We start from the raw sequence: 16,090 nt of genomic DNA on the forward strand, positions 1-16,090 counted from the left end.
GTGTGCCTTTGATACAAATTAAAGCTGTACTCAGCAAAGGTCAATTCCCTTTAAGTGTAACTTGGCAGGTACTTTGCAGGCATTTGATGCAACACCTACAAGGACTAAAGGACACAAAGTTAGAACTTGGATAATTAAGCCTTCAAGGAGTTTCTTCCTCTTCTCGGGTGGTAAAGCAACACCTGCCTTGTATCTCCAATAATTTCAAGCCCAGATAGATCTATATTTTATATTCATTGCTACAGCTTTACAAATCAAGATTGCCATGGGATGTAATAAAGAACCAGTTTAATAAAGTACATTATTCTGTTTTCCATGAATTGTGAAGAGAATCCATTTAGATAATAGCACTGCTTCAGGATTATTATAATTATATTAGGTGAAGAAGACTGGGTTTTAAGATTTTGGTTCTTTAGTTATCATTACTCATAGGCAATGAATAAAGGGCACATCCCAATGAACTTGTACTACTACATTCTATTATATATGTCTGTGAATGCTATTTAGGAAATAAAAATGCACTTTTCTCATCAAAACTGCACTCTGGGTTTATTTAGATCAAATGCATTTAGTATTTCTCTGCAAGAATTCATTTTTTTCCAATAGTGATTTTGAGATTGCTGGCCAAGTATTCTTAATAAGCAGTTTCTAATTTCCTGAGTTCATTCTTTATGATTCTTATTTTTTAACTAAATTTTTGATTGGGCAGGCCATCAAACAAGCACTATTTCCAACAGAGGAATGTCCTCGATAAGCATTCCAGAAATGCTCAAAGCTATGTTGGCATTTTTGAAGTGTGTTTTGGGGCTTTGCATTTTGGTTGGCATTTTGCTAACACTAGGGCTGAAGGATTTATTTTGTTTTTGAAAAAAACAACAGGAATAACACCTGTTGAAAGAAAAAGTTGAAAAAAGGAGAGCTTGGTACTGCCTATTTATGGAATTATTATAAATTCTTGTCTTGCCACCTGCAGCCCTGCCTGTTTTTATTTGCACTGTGTATCCAATGCACTTTAAAAAAGAGCAGAGTTTTGTTCACATGGTTGTGGACACCATCTTGACTTTTTGGGACACACCCCACAGATGCCTCTATCCCACAAACACAAATAATACTAGGAGCATTAGATTTAAGCTTCTGAAGGGTGGAACTTGCATCTAAACAAGCAAACATCATTTTAAGACAGGGAATGTTGTATATTATCAGGACCACATGGAAGTAACAGACAGGATTCACAGCAACAGTCTTTATTGCGGGTAGGCAGGAACAAAAAGGACAATGGAGCCTCCGGAGCCCCCTTAAATACCTAGTAAGGTACATTCCCAAAACCAATCCCCACATCTGGAATTCCCACCGAATGCTGGCCAGCCAATCCGAGCCTTGACTGGCACCACCTGTTGGTCCTAGTGGCTTGCTGTGATTGACAGTCCCCAGCATACACAACACCCCTTCCCCCATAATAAGAACAATATACACTCTACAACACTAATAATGGTAATTCCAGCTTCTATGCTGTGTCGACATTCATGGCCTCACATAATCCTCAAGATATATTGGTGACTTATGGGTCCTCACAGAACGTCTCACTGGTTGATCATCTGCCTGGACCGACTCCTGGGATGACAGTTGGCCTTGAAACTCCTCTCCTGCATGGTCATCGTTGGCCTGGCTAAACTGCTGGTTGGTCCGGTCCATAGTCCCTGGTTCTTGTTCTGTGATGGCGTCTGAAAGTACTACCTGTCTCTCTTGATCGACCGTGGTAGAACCAGCAGAGCCCGTGGGTGGTGTTTGAAGGGCCTGATCACATTGCTGTTCCTCAGGGGCCCTCTTCCTCAATTGGACAATGTGCCTTCTGACCTGCCGGCCCCCTTCCCTTTCCACAATGTTGTTATGGGACCAGTTTTGTCAACTACCACCCCCTGAACCCACAAGTCTCCAGTCCCATAGTTCCTGGCCCAAACCGGCTCTCCCAAATTAATTTCCCTCATGGGGGTGGGTTGAACCACCTCTGCGGCCACTCTCTCTGGGTGCAATCTGTCCAATTTTGTGATGAGCCGCCTGCCCCAACGAAGCTCCGCTGGACTCTTGCCAGTTGTCGTGCAGGGTGTAGTGTGTTGTGCCAGTAAGAATTGTGCCAACCTTTGGTGCCAGTCCCCACAGATGATGCGTCTCAATGCTTCTTTGGTCGTCCTTATGTTTCGTTCTGCAAGGCCATTGGTAGCCGGGTGGAAAGGAGCGGACGTGGTGTGCCTTATCAAGTTGGCCTTGGTGAAAACCTGAAAATCAGCAGATGTGAATTGTGGGCCATTATCAGAAACTATGACATCAGGTAGACCATGTGTGGCAAAGAGCCCCCTCAGCACCTGCACAGTTTTTGCTGTGGTCATGCTTGTAACAGGGACTACCTCTAACCATTTCGAATAACTGTCTACCACCACTAGGAAAAGTTGCCCCTGAAATGGTCCCGCATAATCCACATGAATCCTCGACCACGGGGTGTGTGTCACCTCCCACTTGTGCACTGGAGCGTGTTGTTGTTCGGGCCTAGACCTTTGACATTGGTAGCAACCCGCTACTTGTTCTTCTATTGCTTTATCCAGGCCGGGCCACCACACATAACTCCGCGCTAAAGCCTTCATCCTCACAACCCCCGGGTGTCCTTCGTGCAGAGCCTGCAAGATCTTATTCCTAAACTTCTCAGGAATCACAACCCAGCTACCCCACAACAGACACCCTTTGTGCGAAGACAACTCGTGTCTTCTTGTGAAATATGCCTGGAACTCTGTGCCAGGACTCCTATCTTGCCAACCCGAAACTACTCATGCCAATACTCTGCTCAATATTTTGTCTGCTGATGTGCCAGCAGCAACGTCTCTGGCTTGTAGAGGGCATTCAGGGAGTTCTTGTATGGATAAGATTTGGCCTGCCGGTGCTGGATCTGGTTCAGCCACCGCAAGGGGTAATCTACTTAATCCATCAGCATGGCCCATCTCTTTACCTGGTTTGTATACCAATTTGCACGTATATGCAGAAAGAAATATGGACCACCTTAGCATTCTGGGTGACAGTATTTGTGGTGTTTGTTTATCAGTTGTGAAAAGCCCCAGCAGGGGCTTATGGTCAGTGAAAATGGTGAATTCTCTACCATACAGGTAGTCATGGAACTTCTTCACCCCAGACTATTGCCAATGCCTCTTTGTCAATCTGAGCGTAATTCCTTTCTGCTCTTGACAACGTTCTAGAGTAATAAGCAATTGGCCTCTGTTCACCATTCTCTTCCAAATGACTTAGCACAGCGCCCACCCCGTAAGGAGATGCATCACAGGCTATGCATAGGGGCTTGTTCTCAATGAAATGTATGATTGTTGAACTGCTGGACAGTAATTGTTTGAGTGTTTTAAAACTCTTATCACGGACTGCAGACCAATGCCATGGAGTTTTATTGTCCAACAACCCATGTAAAGGCTCAGCAATTGCTGCCTTATGAGGCAAGAATGCATGATAAAAATTCAGCAGCCCCAAAAAGGCTTGCAGCTCTGCCTTGTTCTTAGGGGTAGGAGCCATTTAAATGGCTTTTACCTTAGAGTCTGTGGGGTGAATACCTTGTGAATCAATCCTAAACCCTAAGAACTCCGTGGAAGCCACTCCAATACTGCACTTTTCTCTCTTCAATTTAAGCCCAGCAGAACGGAATCTACGTAACACCTCCTGCAGCCTGTCAGCTAACTCCTCTTCTGACTCCCCTGCAGTTAGGACGTCATCAAAATAAGGGCATACCCCAGGAATACCCTTCAGCGTCTGTTCCATCACCTCCTGGAAAATTCCTGGGGCTACAGAAACGCCAAATTGTAGGTGATTTACTCTGAAAGCCCCCTTGTGAGTGACTATCGTTTGAGCATCTGCTGTTTCCCGGGTAACCGGCAGCTGTTGGTAAGCTTGAGCTAAATCCAATTTAGCAAAAACTGTGCCAGACTGAATAGCAGAGGGAACGTGCTTAACTGACGGAACTGGGTATGCATGTGGGTTTAACGCTCGATTGACAGTAGACTTATAATCTGTGCAAATTCTAACCTCACTGTTCGCCTTAAGTGGAGTTACAATGGGAGTTTCCCACTCTCCCCTTTCCACTGGTTCCAGAACTCCCTGTTCCACTAATTTTTCCAATTTGCTCTCAATCTTATGCTTGAGAGCGAACGGAACTCTTCTAGCCTTAATCCGCACTGGCAGTACATCGGGCTTAAACTTAAACTTAATAGGGGGTCCCGTATACTTGCCCAGCTTGTCATCGAAGACGTCTGCAAACTTCTTGCAGACGGCTTCGAGGCTTGTGATCTGTGTGTTGTTAACTCCTCCCAACCAAACGCCCAGAGCATCAAACCAATCCAGCCCCACTAAACTAGTTCTCCTGCCTTTAGTAACCAGCACATCTAATGGTCCCCTGAAGTGTTTGTACTCCACTAATAAGCTAGCCTTCCCTTCATTTTAATTGGGGCCCGTTGAAAATCTGTTAAATGTATGGGTGTGGACTTTAAAGGAATCCGCCGCCTGCTCTTGCCACAAATTGATTTGAATTTCTCAAAAGAGATTATTGAGACCGACGAACCCGAATCAATTTCCATCCTGCAGCTGGACATTAATTTTGATTTTTGGCTTCAGCAGTTAGTAGATTGTGTGACACCACCACCCCATCACCCCTCCCACCTTTGGGTGGAACCCTAGGGGGCTCTGTGCCTGGAGGTGGTAGATTTTTTGTACCTTCTAACTCGTTCAGACTTTCCCTTTTCCGGTTTCGGCAGACGGATACAATGTGTCCAGTTTTTCCGCAAAAATGACATTTCGCGTTTCTGAACCTGCACGACGTTCTCTGATGTTTACCCCCGCAGCTGGCACATTTGAACTCACTCTCTGGAGCTTTGACTGTAGTGCTGCTGTTTGCTGCTTCCTTGGGGTCCACTCTGTCTTCTGTTGCTGTTCCCGTGCCGAAGCTGTGACCTTTCCAATTTTTGAAGTATCGCATCGATCTCTCCTTCCTCCCCGGTGTCTTTGCTTCCGCCGTCCACAGCGCTCTCGTGGTGAACAGACCCACTAGAGCCGCTGCTGGGTTTGGAAGCATTTTTCCTGCTGGTAGCCTCATGAGCCATTATATTGTCTATTACATCTTGTAGACTCATGGTCGGTTTTGCCATTATCTTTTCCTGCAGCTGTTCATCCTGCAGACCAATGACGATCTGGTCCCGCACGCGGTTTTCTAGATCGGAAAATTTGCACAAATGGGAGGCTTGACGTACCGCAGCAATGTATTCAGTCAACAACTCTCCCAGTAACTGTTTCCTTTGGTAAAACTGTACCCACCAATACAGCTCAGACCACTTGGGCAAAAAATGTCTGTTCAATTTGGCTGTAAGGTCGTCATAGGAAACGGATACAACCTGAGTTGGCGTGCACAACCCAATGGCGATCTTATAGACGTCTGGACTGCTGATGCACAACAACACTGCAGCTTTCATGCGGTCTTCAGTGATGCGATTTACCAGCAAATAGCCTTCCACCTGGCCCAGGTGTGCTTCCCATTCTTCTGGGTAACGAACATCGAATTCACGGATGTTTCTGAGCTTAGACATGCTGCTTCTGTCCTTGACAATCGTTTGCAGTGAAGAAATTAACTCTGTAACGCTCAGAGTGCAACAAAGTATCCCATCCTCGTTGCCAGTGTTGTATATTATCAGGACCACATGGAAGTAACAGTAACAGACAGGATTCACAGCAACAGTCTTTATTGTGGGTAGGCAGGAACAAAAAGGACAATGGAGCCTCCGGAGCCCCCTTAAATACCTAGCCAGGTACATTCCCAAAACCAATCCCCACATCTGGAATTCCCGCCAAATGCTGGCCAGCCAATCCGAGCCTTGACTGGCGCCACCTGTTGGTCCTAGTGGCTTGCTGTGATTGACAGTCTCCAGCATACACAACAGGGAAAACTGAGATTCTGCACAGAAGCACCTTTAAGATAATGTAAATGTGATACCATGATTTAGCTAGGAGAGGACTGGTGTGGAATTTAATATATACAGTAGGTGTGTAGGCCATCAAGAATTATGTATTCAGGGAACAAGATAGCAGGCAAGGGCACTGACCAGTTGGCAATCGGAGAACATATTATCAGCATTCTGTGAACCAATTTCAGTGAGTTACACATACAGGATAGAAAAATAAACAGAGGTTCAAAGAGAATTGTTCTCATTTAGACATTGTTAGAACCATGTTGGAACAGCTCTGGTGTGTATCCTTCAGATAATGTAGGATCTTACAGTGTGAGAAAGCACCACTCAAGGGATCCCCAAATTTCATGTGAATGGCTCCCAAAGAATAACAAACCATTATATATTATACATGCCCATTGATTTGTTTTGGGCTGACTGTGAATGCCCAGAATTTTTCTCTCCCTCCTTTACTACACCTTGTCTTGTCTTTGATTCTGCTGTTGCTGTCACTGACATTAAAATGTAGTAAGTCTGGTTCTTTGTGGATTGTAGATTCCTTTAGGGTGGCCACTAATGCCGGTCCAGAAACAGTCATATTTTAAGCAGCTTTAGATAGTGAGATAGGTGACATATATATTTAGTAATAAATTAAAAAATGGGGGGGGGGGAGAAAACTGTGGTAAGGTAAAGGAGTAAAAATGGAAGACAGCTGTTTGTCTGCTTTAGAAAGCCAGTTGGCCTTGGTGGTTAAGGCACCCAGTTAGAAACCAGGAAACTGAGTTCTAGCCCTGCCTGCTGAGTGATTTGGGGCCAGGCACTCTTTCTCAACCCGTGTCAGGTTTGGCCAACAAGCCAGTCAGTCAATACATGTCACAAACTCCGAATCAATACTCGGTTGACCTAAAAAAAGAGAGAGGGAGAGAGAGAGAGAGAAGTGGTCCCTAAATTTGCAGGACAATACTAGGAAGAAAAAAAAAGTTGGTATCCAGTGCAGTCAATCCTAATGATCAGTTGTTTTCTAAATCTGTTTTCTTTGTTTCAGACCAATTAGTACTATCAAGTTCTGTAATTGGAGAGCAAAATTCATGTATGCAAAGAATTTGCTCTAATGCTGAGTTGTAAACATAAAAGAGAAAGAAGTTCTATTTACTGTATGCTATATTGAATAAAAAATTTGGAAACCCTTAGCTTTTCCTGAAGGTAAATGTGGGCCATAAGATGCTATATATTAAATGCGATTTTATAAAATATGTACTTATTTATTAAGCTGAAAATCCAGACGGGATAAACAAATGTTTACAATATAATACAATAAGCATTTCCAAGATTTAATAAAAATGATTGTCAGTCATTGTGCTTCACAAAAGATTTCTTTTTAATGAATAAATAATTTGATGAAATAAAAAATATTTACAATATAAACAACGAGAAAAGCTTTGGATATAGTAATCTGATCCTCCTGTATTTTTTCCATTTACTTAATGGATGTATATCAAATCACTTCTTCTGAAACAGTACAAGTTGGACAGAAAATTGAAGTCAGCAAGATTAATATGGTCTGTGGGCGTAGCTTTTAGTTCAATTCAAGCTACGGGTGCTTTGTTTATTAGGAGCAAATACAATACAAATATAACTAAAGTACAGTATCAAAATGTTAGGCAGCATTCTCCACAGAACAAAAATGTACACTAGGCTTTAACAATAACAAGGATCACTGGCAAAAAAAAAAAAAGTACAACAGAAAGGTACAAACATTGTCATTGAGACTAGAATTGTGCTCTTGGATTGATCAGATAGATGACTAGGCAGGTATAGTAGGGCTCTTTAATGGGTTTGCATGATAGTGGTGTCCAGTCCCAGAGTGTGTTAGTGTGAGACTGTGACTCAAGCAACAGCCATACTGTGGGAAATGGGCAGTGCAAGCATTTTTGGAAAGACTCTCTTGGGCTCTTAAAAAGAGCCGATACAAAGCAATTAAAGTGTAACACTGAGAAGTTCTCATCTCATACACACAGATATCATAAAGCAACACGCTTGGACTGTGCTAATGAAACATTTTGTCTCCCCTGTTACTTGCAGTATCAGCCAGAATTCAAGTACTCCAAAGCCACTTCATAGCAGAATTTATATTGATCCTGGAGAGTCAAAACAAGAAAAGGAAGGAAGTTAGTTGTAGCAAGAAGTTAAAGAAAACCAAGTTGTATAATGAATTAATTACAAATATTTTATGAAAAAGTTTTCTCTGTAGATTTTTTTCTATCTTTTAGACAGGGCCACTGTGACTCAGTCTGGAAAACACACATGGATTGGTAATAAGATAATAGAGATATACAATGTAGTCTGCCATAAGTGGAATACTTGGAAATCTAGATAAAAAAGATCCCTGCGTGTGTCTTGCAAGAATATAAATAAATACATAAAATTACAAATAGTGATTATACAGCATAAACTAAATACTTTATTTCACTACATAAGGCGACTTTTTAGTAAATCGTCAAATAATGCCACTGGAATTTCTTCATGACTAAAGGACCAACACAACTTCTTATAGTAATTGTGAACAAAATAGACTGTATCTTGACCTACTCAATTGTCATATAAGCATGTGCATACTTGCACACACATAAAACACCAATGGTCTTTCAGCCTTTCTACACTTGAAGTAGTTTCATACAGCACAACACAAGAAAATAATTGCTCCTGGCCCTTTGTTTCTGAACTCTTTTAATCTTTCTTCAAGATAGAAGAACCATAATTAAATACGATACACTAAATGTCAAACTGAAATTCACAGTCTTGATAAATATTAGATTAAGCTATTTATAAAATATATAATTTGAAAATCTGACACTTCGTTTTACATGGCTATTATTTCTGCCATACAAAGTCTGCTCTCTTTTTGGTTTGCCCTGCCAGAAAAAGAAAATTAATAAGGGTGTTCTGTTTAAAGTTGTTACATTTGCACAAAAAGTCTAACACACCTTGAACAAGACTCAAGAAGTAGCATAAAAATACTTTTATAAGTCAAGTGATTTCATTATCCCCTTTAGAAAACAACAGGCTTGCTTTTACTCCACATAAATCACAAAAATGTCACTATGTCTTATGAGAACAGAAATAATTTTCTACTTAGTGGTACAGTTTAAAGAGCTCCTACCAGAAGGTCCACCATATTCGGCTTATTATTCCTCAGAGTCTTCACAGCATGGAATACATCAACGGCCCTCTGGTGTTGTAACATTTCACAAACAATACTGATTGCACAAAACGTCCCACTGCGGCCACCACCATTTCTATAAGAAAAACAGCAAAATCACTTGATTATATTTTAGATTTTGTTATTACAGTACTTAAGGATTTTTTCACCTTATTCTCCTAAAATAAGCTTATTTTATTTCATTATACAACCAATGAGTGTTCATGTTATCTAAATAGTCCATCCACAGACTGGATTTGCTGTACCATAGGCTAAACAGAATAAATATTTACTGCTTGTGACGAGTCTTGCTATTGCCTTTGGGATCCTAGAATTGTCATCTTCCTGGCTCTTTTAAGCTTATGCACAAAATTACTTTATCCACACTTGTTAGGCTAAGTTAAAAATTATATTAGGAATCGTGTTGACAATGCAACTTGAGTTGAACCAATGCATTGGTGATATATAGATATATAATATATTTAATTTGTATTTTACCTGTCATTCAAGAGATCAAAGCAAAATATGCAGTACTCCTACTACTTATTTTTCTCTACCAAACAACCCTGTCAAGTGGTCTGAACTGAGAGAGATTGATTGGCATAATGTCTTCAACTGTTCTTACATGGGTTGGGGTGGTTTAGCATCTTCGTCTTTCCACTCTCAAAATACCTCATAACAATTAATGATTAACTTTATATAACAGTTAACACTTCGGTTTTGGTCTACTGGACTATATAAAATTGACAACTGTGGCCTGTTCAAAAAGCCATATTAAAATAAATCAGGGTTTACTTCAATCTTGAATGTTTGTGTTGATACTGAAATCTACAATATTTCATCCATTTGCTACTGAGGATTTTTGAGAGTTCCCAATTTTTATTACATTATTTATTAAATTATCAAATGTTATTAATCAAAAATAATTATTTCAGAAAAAATACCCTGTTTTCTAAATTAAGTGGAACTATTATGATTATTTGCTCAGACCTAACCAAGAGGGCACCTGCCTTAGACACCTAGACCAGTGGTGGCAAACCTTTTAGAGACTGAGTGCCCAAACTGCAACCCAAACCCCACTTATTTATCGCTGGGTGCCAGGTGGGCATGGCCCACTGGGTGGCTGTGGTGGTTATGGAAGATTGGGTGGGTGTGGCCAAGGTGGGTGTGGTCACTTCAATGTTGCTCATGGGGGGGACACCTGTGGGGGGTGGGCAGGGTTGGGGGAGCTCCAGGAAGTCTCTGGCAGGTGGGGCAGTAGGCAGGAGACTCATCCTGTGGGGTGAAGCGAGGCAGGATGGGGGTGCCATTGCCATGGGGCAGGGCAAGGGCTGGGGGAGCTGCTGCCTGACACAATCGCCCCCTGCACGCAGAGGTCAGTGAACGCATGGGGGCCAATGGTGTCCATCAGTAGCCACAGCCTGCTGGCCCCTCGACAGGCGCACTCTGGGGCTCCGCAGCCCATCACCAGCAGTTCAAAGAAGCCACCTCAGAGATGGATGGTCAGCCAACAGCTGAGGAGGTGATGCAGTGGGTCATGCCTGGGAAAAGGAGAGCATGCGAGGCCAAGAGGGACAGGATGTGGGGGAGGGAAACCAGCCGTGCCAGGATGCATTCAGCCATGTGGAACCTCGACAAATTAGCAGGCGGCTGGTTGAAGAGGGACAGTTGCCACTTCCGAGGCATGGCGCGAGTGCCCACAGAGAGGGCTCTGAGTGCCGCCTTTGGCACCCGTGCCATAGGTTCGCCACCTCTGATCTAGACTATTGCAACGCCCTCTTAAATGAATCTATCTTATAGCTTTTAAAGAACCTTCATATGTTGTTATAAAAATGACAATGAGCTTTGAGATCAGGGCCACATTATATCTTTCCTTTAGCAATTGTGAATGGTATCAATTTGTTTTTGAAATGACTGATGAGCTTTTAAAAGGTTATGATTTTTACACAATACCTTTAAACTTCTTTCTCCCATACAAGATCTGATGGAAAAACTTATTTCTATCATCAAACTATGAGGGGGATAGAAGAAAGAGTCTAAGTTACAACAATTTGCAACAAATGGCAGAAATAACAAAAAAGCTTCTTTCAATATATAAGGAACAAGAAGAAAGTCAATAAAATGATCAGATCAATAATGGGAAAAGACAGCAAGAAGATGATGGGCACACAGAGAAAGGGGAACTTCTTAATTCCTTATTTGCATCTATTTTCACACAAGATGAAAAAAATAACACAACCTATCAAAAGCAGCACTATGGGAGACACAATAGAAATGCAGATCAAAATAGATAAGGAATTGGTAACACCTGTTCATTTTAGACAAGTTCAAACCACTAGGACCAGATGATTTCTATTCCAGGGTACTGAAAGAACGGACAGATGTGATCTTGGAATCACTGAACAAAATCTTTCAGAGCTCCTGGAACCCAGGGGAACTATCGGAGGATAAATAGAGCTGATGTGATTGCAAGCTTCAAGAAAGGAGAAAAAAGTGGATCCAGGAAACTATAGACCAATCAGTTTGGTATCAATACTTGGGAAAACCCTGGAAAAGATTGTTGTGATTCAGGGTCAGCCTGTGGGTTCGGCAGTTGGGTCGGATGACTCAGAGGAGGAGGGGGGTGTTGAAGAGCTTGCTGATGAGAGCCCTCAGCCAGGCCCCTCCCACCTGGTCACGACGGAGACCCAGCTGCGTGAGCCTGACAGCGTGGATGAAGATGACCCACAGCTGGCCCTGTTCAAGGGCGCCCGACGCAGGAGGCAGTCAATCAGGAGTAAACAGAGGAAGGCAATGGGGCACCTCGGAAGGAGGCAGAGAGAAGCCACGCCCTGAACTGTATAAAAGGGGAATGTGTGGGAGGGCTGGTTTGCTGAAGGCAACCGCTTGAATAGTTCCTGTTTCATAGCTCCTGTTTCATGGTTGGTGTCTTGTTTTGCTCTGTTTTATGTTAATAAATTTGGCAGGCTTAATTCCAGCCTCTTGCCGTTTGTAAAGGGGTTGTCCCTGCCTTTTCTGCAGGGCCAGTAGCAGGCTGGTACAGAACAAAGATAATCAAACAGTGGATTTCTGAGCACCTAGAAATGAACAAGGTGATCTCTTGAAGTTTAGCATGGGTTTGTTAAAAACAGATCATTCCAGACAAACCTTATTATCTTCTTTGATAAAGTGACTAAATTGGTGGATCAGGGAAGAGTTGTGGATATAGTTTACTCTGACTTCAGTAAGGCATTTGACAAAGCTTACTTCTTGGCAACCACGTGGGATAGATAGTACCTCTACCAGATGGAAACAGGGTAAGAAAGAAAATTGATGGCCCTAGTGGTCCACTGAGTCTGTCCTTTTTGTTTTCTTTAAAATTTATTTACTTATTATTTTTTATTTTTTCATTTTTGTTGGATGATAGATACATGTTTATCTGAAGCATGTTTAAACTGATGACTGACCTTCACTGGAAGTTGGTTCTGACCTTTATATTTTATTTTGTTTTATTATTTCATTTTATCCATTATTTTATTTTATTTTATTAAATTTATTAAATTTAGCCTAAACTTCCACTACTCTTACTGTGAAGTAATACTTTCTAAGATTACTTTTGAACTTCACTCCCGTCAGTTTGAGGTTATACCCCTGTATCCTTGACTTTTGCTGAATATTGAAAATACTGCCTTCTAGAACCTTATTCACACCCTTAATATATTTAAAGGTTTCAAACATGTCTTTCCTTTCCCTTCTGTCCTTCAGCTGTACAATCCTTCCTGATATGTTTTGTTCCTTGGACCATTTTTGTTGCTTAGTCTCATTGATAGTTTTTTTTAAGTGTGATCTCCAGAACTGGACACAGTATTTCAAATGGGGTCTGACTAAAAACCTATATAGCAGGATTAAGACCTCCTTTTTCTTCCTGGTGATCCTTTAATGATGCATCCCAGAATTTTGTTCGCCTTCATAGCTGCCTGGTCACATTTTGCAGTCATACACTTTTAGCACACCTAAATCCTTTTCTTCTATTGCTCTAACACCATACCCCCACAATAGTGTACCCTGCTAGTGCATGATCTTACATTTAGAAACACTGGGCTGCAGTTTCCACAGTTTGGGTTAATTTTCTAGCAATGCCAAATCATTTTTCCATGTTACAAATACTCCCGGGAACATCAACTCTATTGTAGAACAAGAAGTTCTCTCAGATCTCTGTGATGAATACCATCCAGAGCCATTGCTTTATTAAGCTTTAAAAGGACTAGCTCACCTGCACCGCTAAAATCCCTGGAAGAAACCTGCCTTGGTTGATCCTCCAACCTATTTTGTTACTGGCTTCTACTTCTGAGAAAACTGAGCAGAAGCATTTGTTTAGATGGTTTGCTATAGCCAAGTATCCCTTAAGATAAGAATTGTTTGCATTTTTGATTTTAGTGATTGCACAGTTTTTTCTCCTTCTGTTGCTGATGTACCTAAAAACGCTTTTAGGTACATTAGCGACAGAAGGAGCAAAAATTGTGCAGATGGATTCTAAGTTGCCTGACTGATTGTATTCAGCATGTAGTCCTCAATGGAACTATGTCTACATAGAGGGGAGCATACAGTGGGATGCCTCAAGGTTCTGTCTTGAGCCAAGTGCTCATCAACATCTTCATAAGTTATCTAGGTAAGAGATAGAAGGAGAACTTAACAAATTTGCAGACAACATCAAGCTATGGGGAATTGCCAACACTTTGGAGGATAGATTCAACATTCAGAAGAGTCTTGACAACTTGACCATTAGACCTTATATCTGTATCCTCAGGTACAGATTCATATCTATGTTAAAACTGAACAGCACTCCCTCAACAGAGGGGGAGGGATACAACAGCAACTATCTCCTGTTTACAATCCTGTCCTTTCAACAGTCCCAACACGGTTCCACACCCATCTACACTCTGATTCAGATGACTCTGAGGATACAGATAAAACCCCAAGTGGCCTTAACAACTGTCTGAGAGACACCAACCCTCAGAGTGCTAATGACCAGATAACTGCAAAGAATATAAATCCTTCCATTCCCCACTAGCTGGTTAGAACTGAAAAAGCTTCTTGAATGAGAAGTGAAACATTTTCAACGAAAAAAGTCTAGTTGCCTGTCACGGTTCCGATTAATGAGACAGTTCAAACAACATTCAGGCATTGTTTTTCTAAAAGTCTATAATAATAAGAATGAAGCACTGGCACTCATGGAGGGATGCCAGAATCTGAAATCTCCTCCCTTAAGCACATCTATCATACACAATTCCCTCCCTTAATTTCACGTCATAAATCACATTATCCAATTAGTTTAACATATGAAGTTTCACTTCCTTTCTGTAGCGGGCTATTTCTTATCTTATCAAAACATTCCCCCCCTTCAGTGATTCAAAGCGAAGCAGTTTAAAGCTAAAGGCTGCCTCTTATATTGTCAGAGCAAAAACATCCAATGTTTTTGGAGAAAGCACCTTTGGGAAAAGTGAATATCTGTATATTAGGACTTCAATGGCACATTCCTTATATATACTAATAATTAATACTATATATTACTCAATTGGAGAAACTGTATTTATCCCAAGAATATCAGAACCCAGAACAGTTTATTGCAAACATGTGTTTCATGAGTTTAGATGCATGATTAAATTCAGCATGCTTTATCTTTGGTTATTTTTAGTTTTCTAGAGACTCACTCCCATTCTAGAAACCCTGTCATTTCCACAGCTATTCTAATCAGCATCTTTTAGACGGCACTTCATTGAAAATAATAAACCTTAATAATTACCAGAGTGCAGACTAGTTAGCTTGCAACTCTTTAAAGACAACATTCACAAATGGCTGATTTTCAAAGGAACTACAATATGGCACATCTGTCACATTCAGACATTATGAAAAGAATGCTCCCTGCTGCCAAAATACCGGATAATATTGTGCTATACTTTCAGCATCTAATTAAACTAAAGTCATTTAAAAGGATTATGTTGGAAGTTTTTTCCCCTTCCTATTCTACCTCAAAGTGCCATGCACGTGTGCGCACACACAAGAGGTGGTACAATCATTTAATATCACGAGTAATCAAGAGAGATAATATCAATTTGCATTTGAAAAAACCTTCCAGATGTGCATCTCAAAGCATTAATGAGCTAAACCTCCCAAAATAAAATATTATAATTTTTATTCAACAGGTGAGAAAACTACAAAACAGTGTGATAAAACTACTGGACCATGATCAGCTGAAAAGTGGGGTAATTTTAACAAAATCTAGGTAATCTTTAATTTTTTTTAAAAAACCTTATATTTCAGTCAGGCTGTGATCTGATTGCATGTACATAAGTGCGAGAGAGAGAAAGATGGAGAGACACAAAGTGAAGAAACACATAAGTTAACATATGCTAAGCCATGTTTTGATCACCATTTACTGAATAATCCACAAATGGTTAGGTTCTCACAATGATCACCCTCAAAAATCAAATGGGTGGGTTAACAAAATTTGCCAAACAAAATTACCATTTATTCTGATTTGTCTTAGACTAAGGTTAGGAAAAAAAGGAGGAAGATATAAAAAAGAGCAATTGAAATATTGGTTCAGTTTAGCCATAGTCTGGTTGTCATGGAAAATGGTTTTATAAGTGGTGGTCCAAACTTCACAATATTTCAAACAAATAATTTCCCATTGTGTGTCAATTTTTTTTGTACTCAGGCATTTTTTTGGTTAGGCTCAATCCCTGGTGACTGCGCAGGCAAACAAAAGTATTCTCTATCGTGACCTATCTTTAGCAACAACCACAATTCTTCTAAAGAAATTCTTTTAATCTCAGCCCCATCTATCCCTCTTATTTATTGTTTTCTTCTTCATCTCTCAACTGGCCAAATGTAGTTATTTTTTTCCTAGTCCTTCGTCAACTTGTATCACATTCCC

At 41.0% G+C, this 16,090-nt stretch overlaps 1 protein-coding gene across 4 annotated transcripts in view; it reads right to left on the reverse strand.

Annotated features, from left to right (window-relative positions):
* Positions 1-7,298: 7,298 nt before the first annotated feature.
* The window catches only part of PTPRM (protein tyrosine phosphatase receptor type M), a 488,729-nt gene continuing 479,937 nt past the window's right edge, over positions 7,299-16,090 (reverse strand). For all 4 annotated transcript variants that reach the window (XM_081323493.1, XM_081323492.1, XM_081323491.1 and 1 more), the window contains 2 exons: positions 9,136-9,271; positions 7,299-8,113 (listed from right to left, as the gene is read on the reverse strand). In XM_081323493.1, coding sequence (XP_081179619.1) covers positions 8,060-8,113; positions 9,136-9,271 — 190 coding nt within the window. In that variant the 3' untranslated portion in view covers positions 7,299-8,059. The remainder of the gene's footprint in view (positions 8,114-9,135; positions 9,272-16,090) is intronic.

This window comes from Vipera berus, assembly GCF_964194415.1.
Source record: "Vipera berus genome assembly, chromosome: 3".
Lineage (NCBI taxonomy): Eukaryota > Metazoa > Chordata > Lepidosauria > Squamata > Viperidae > Vipera > Vipera berus.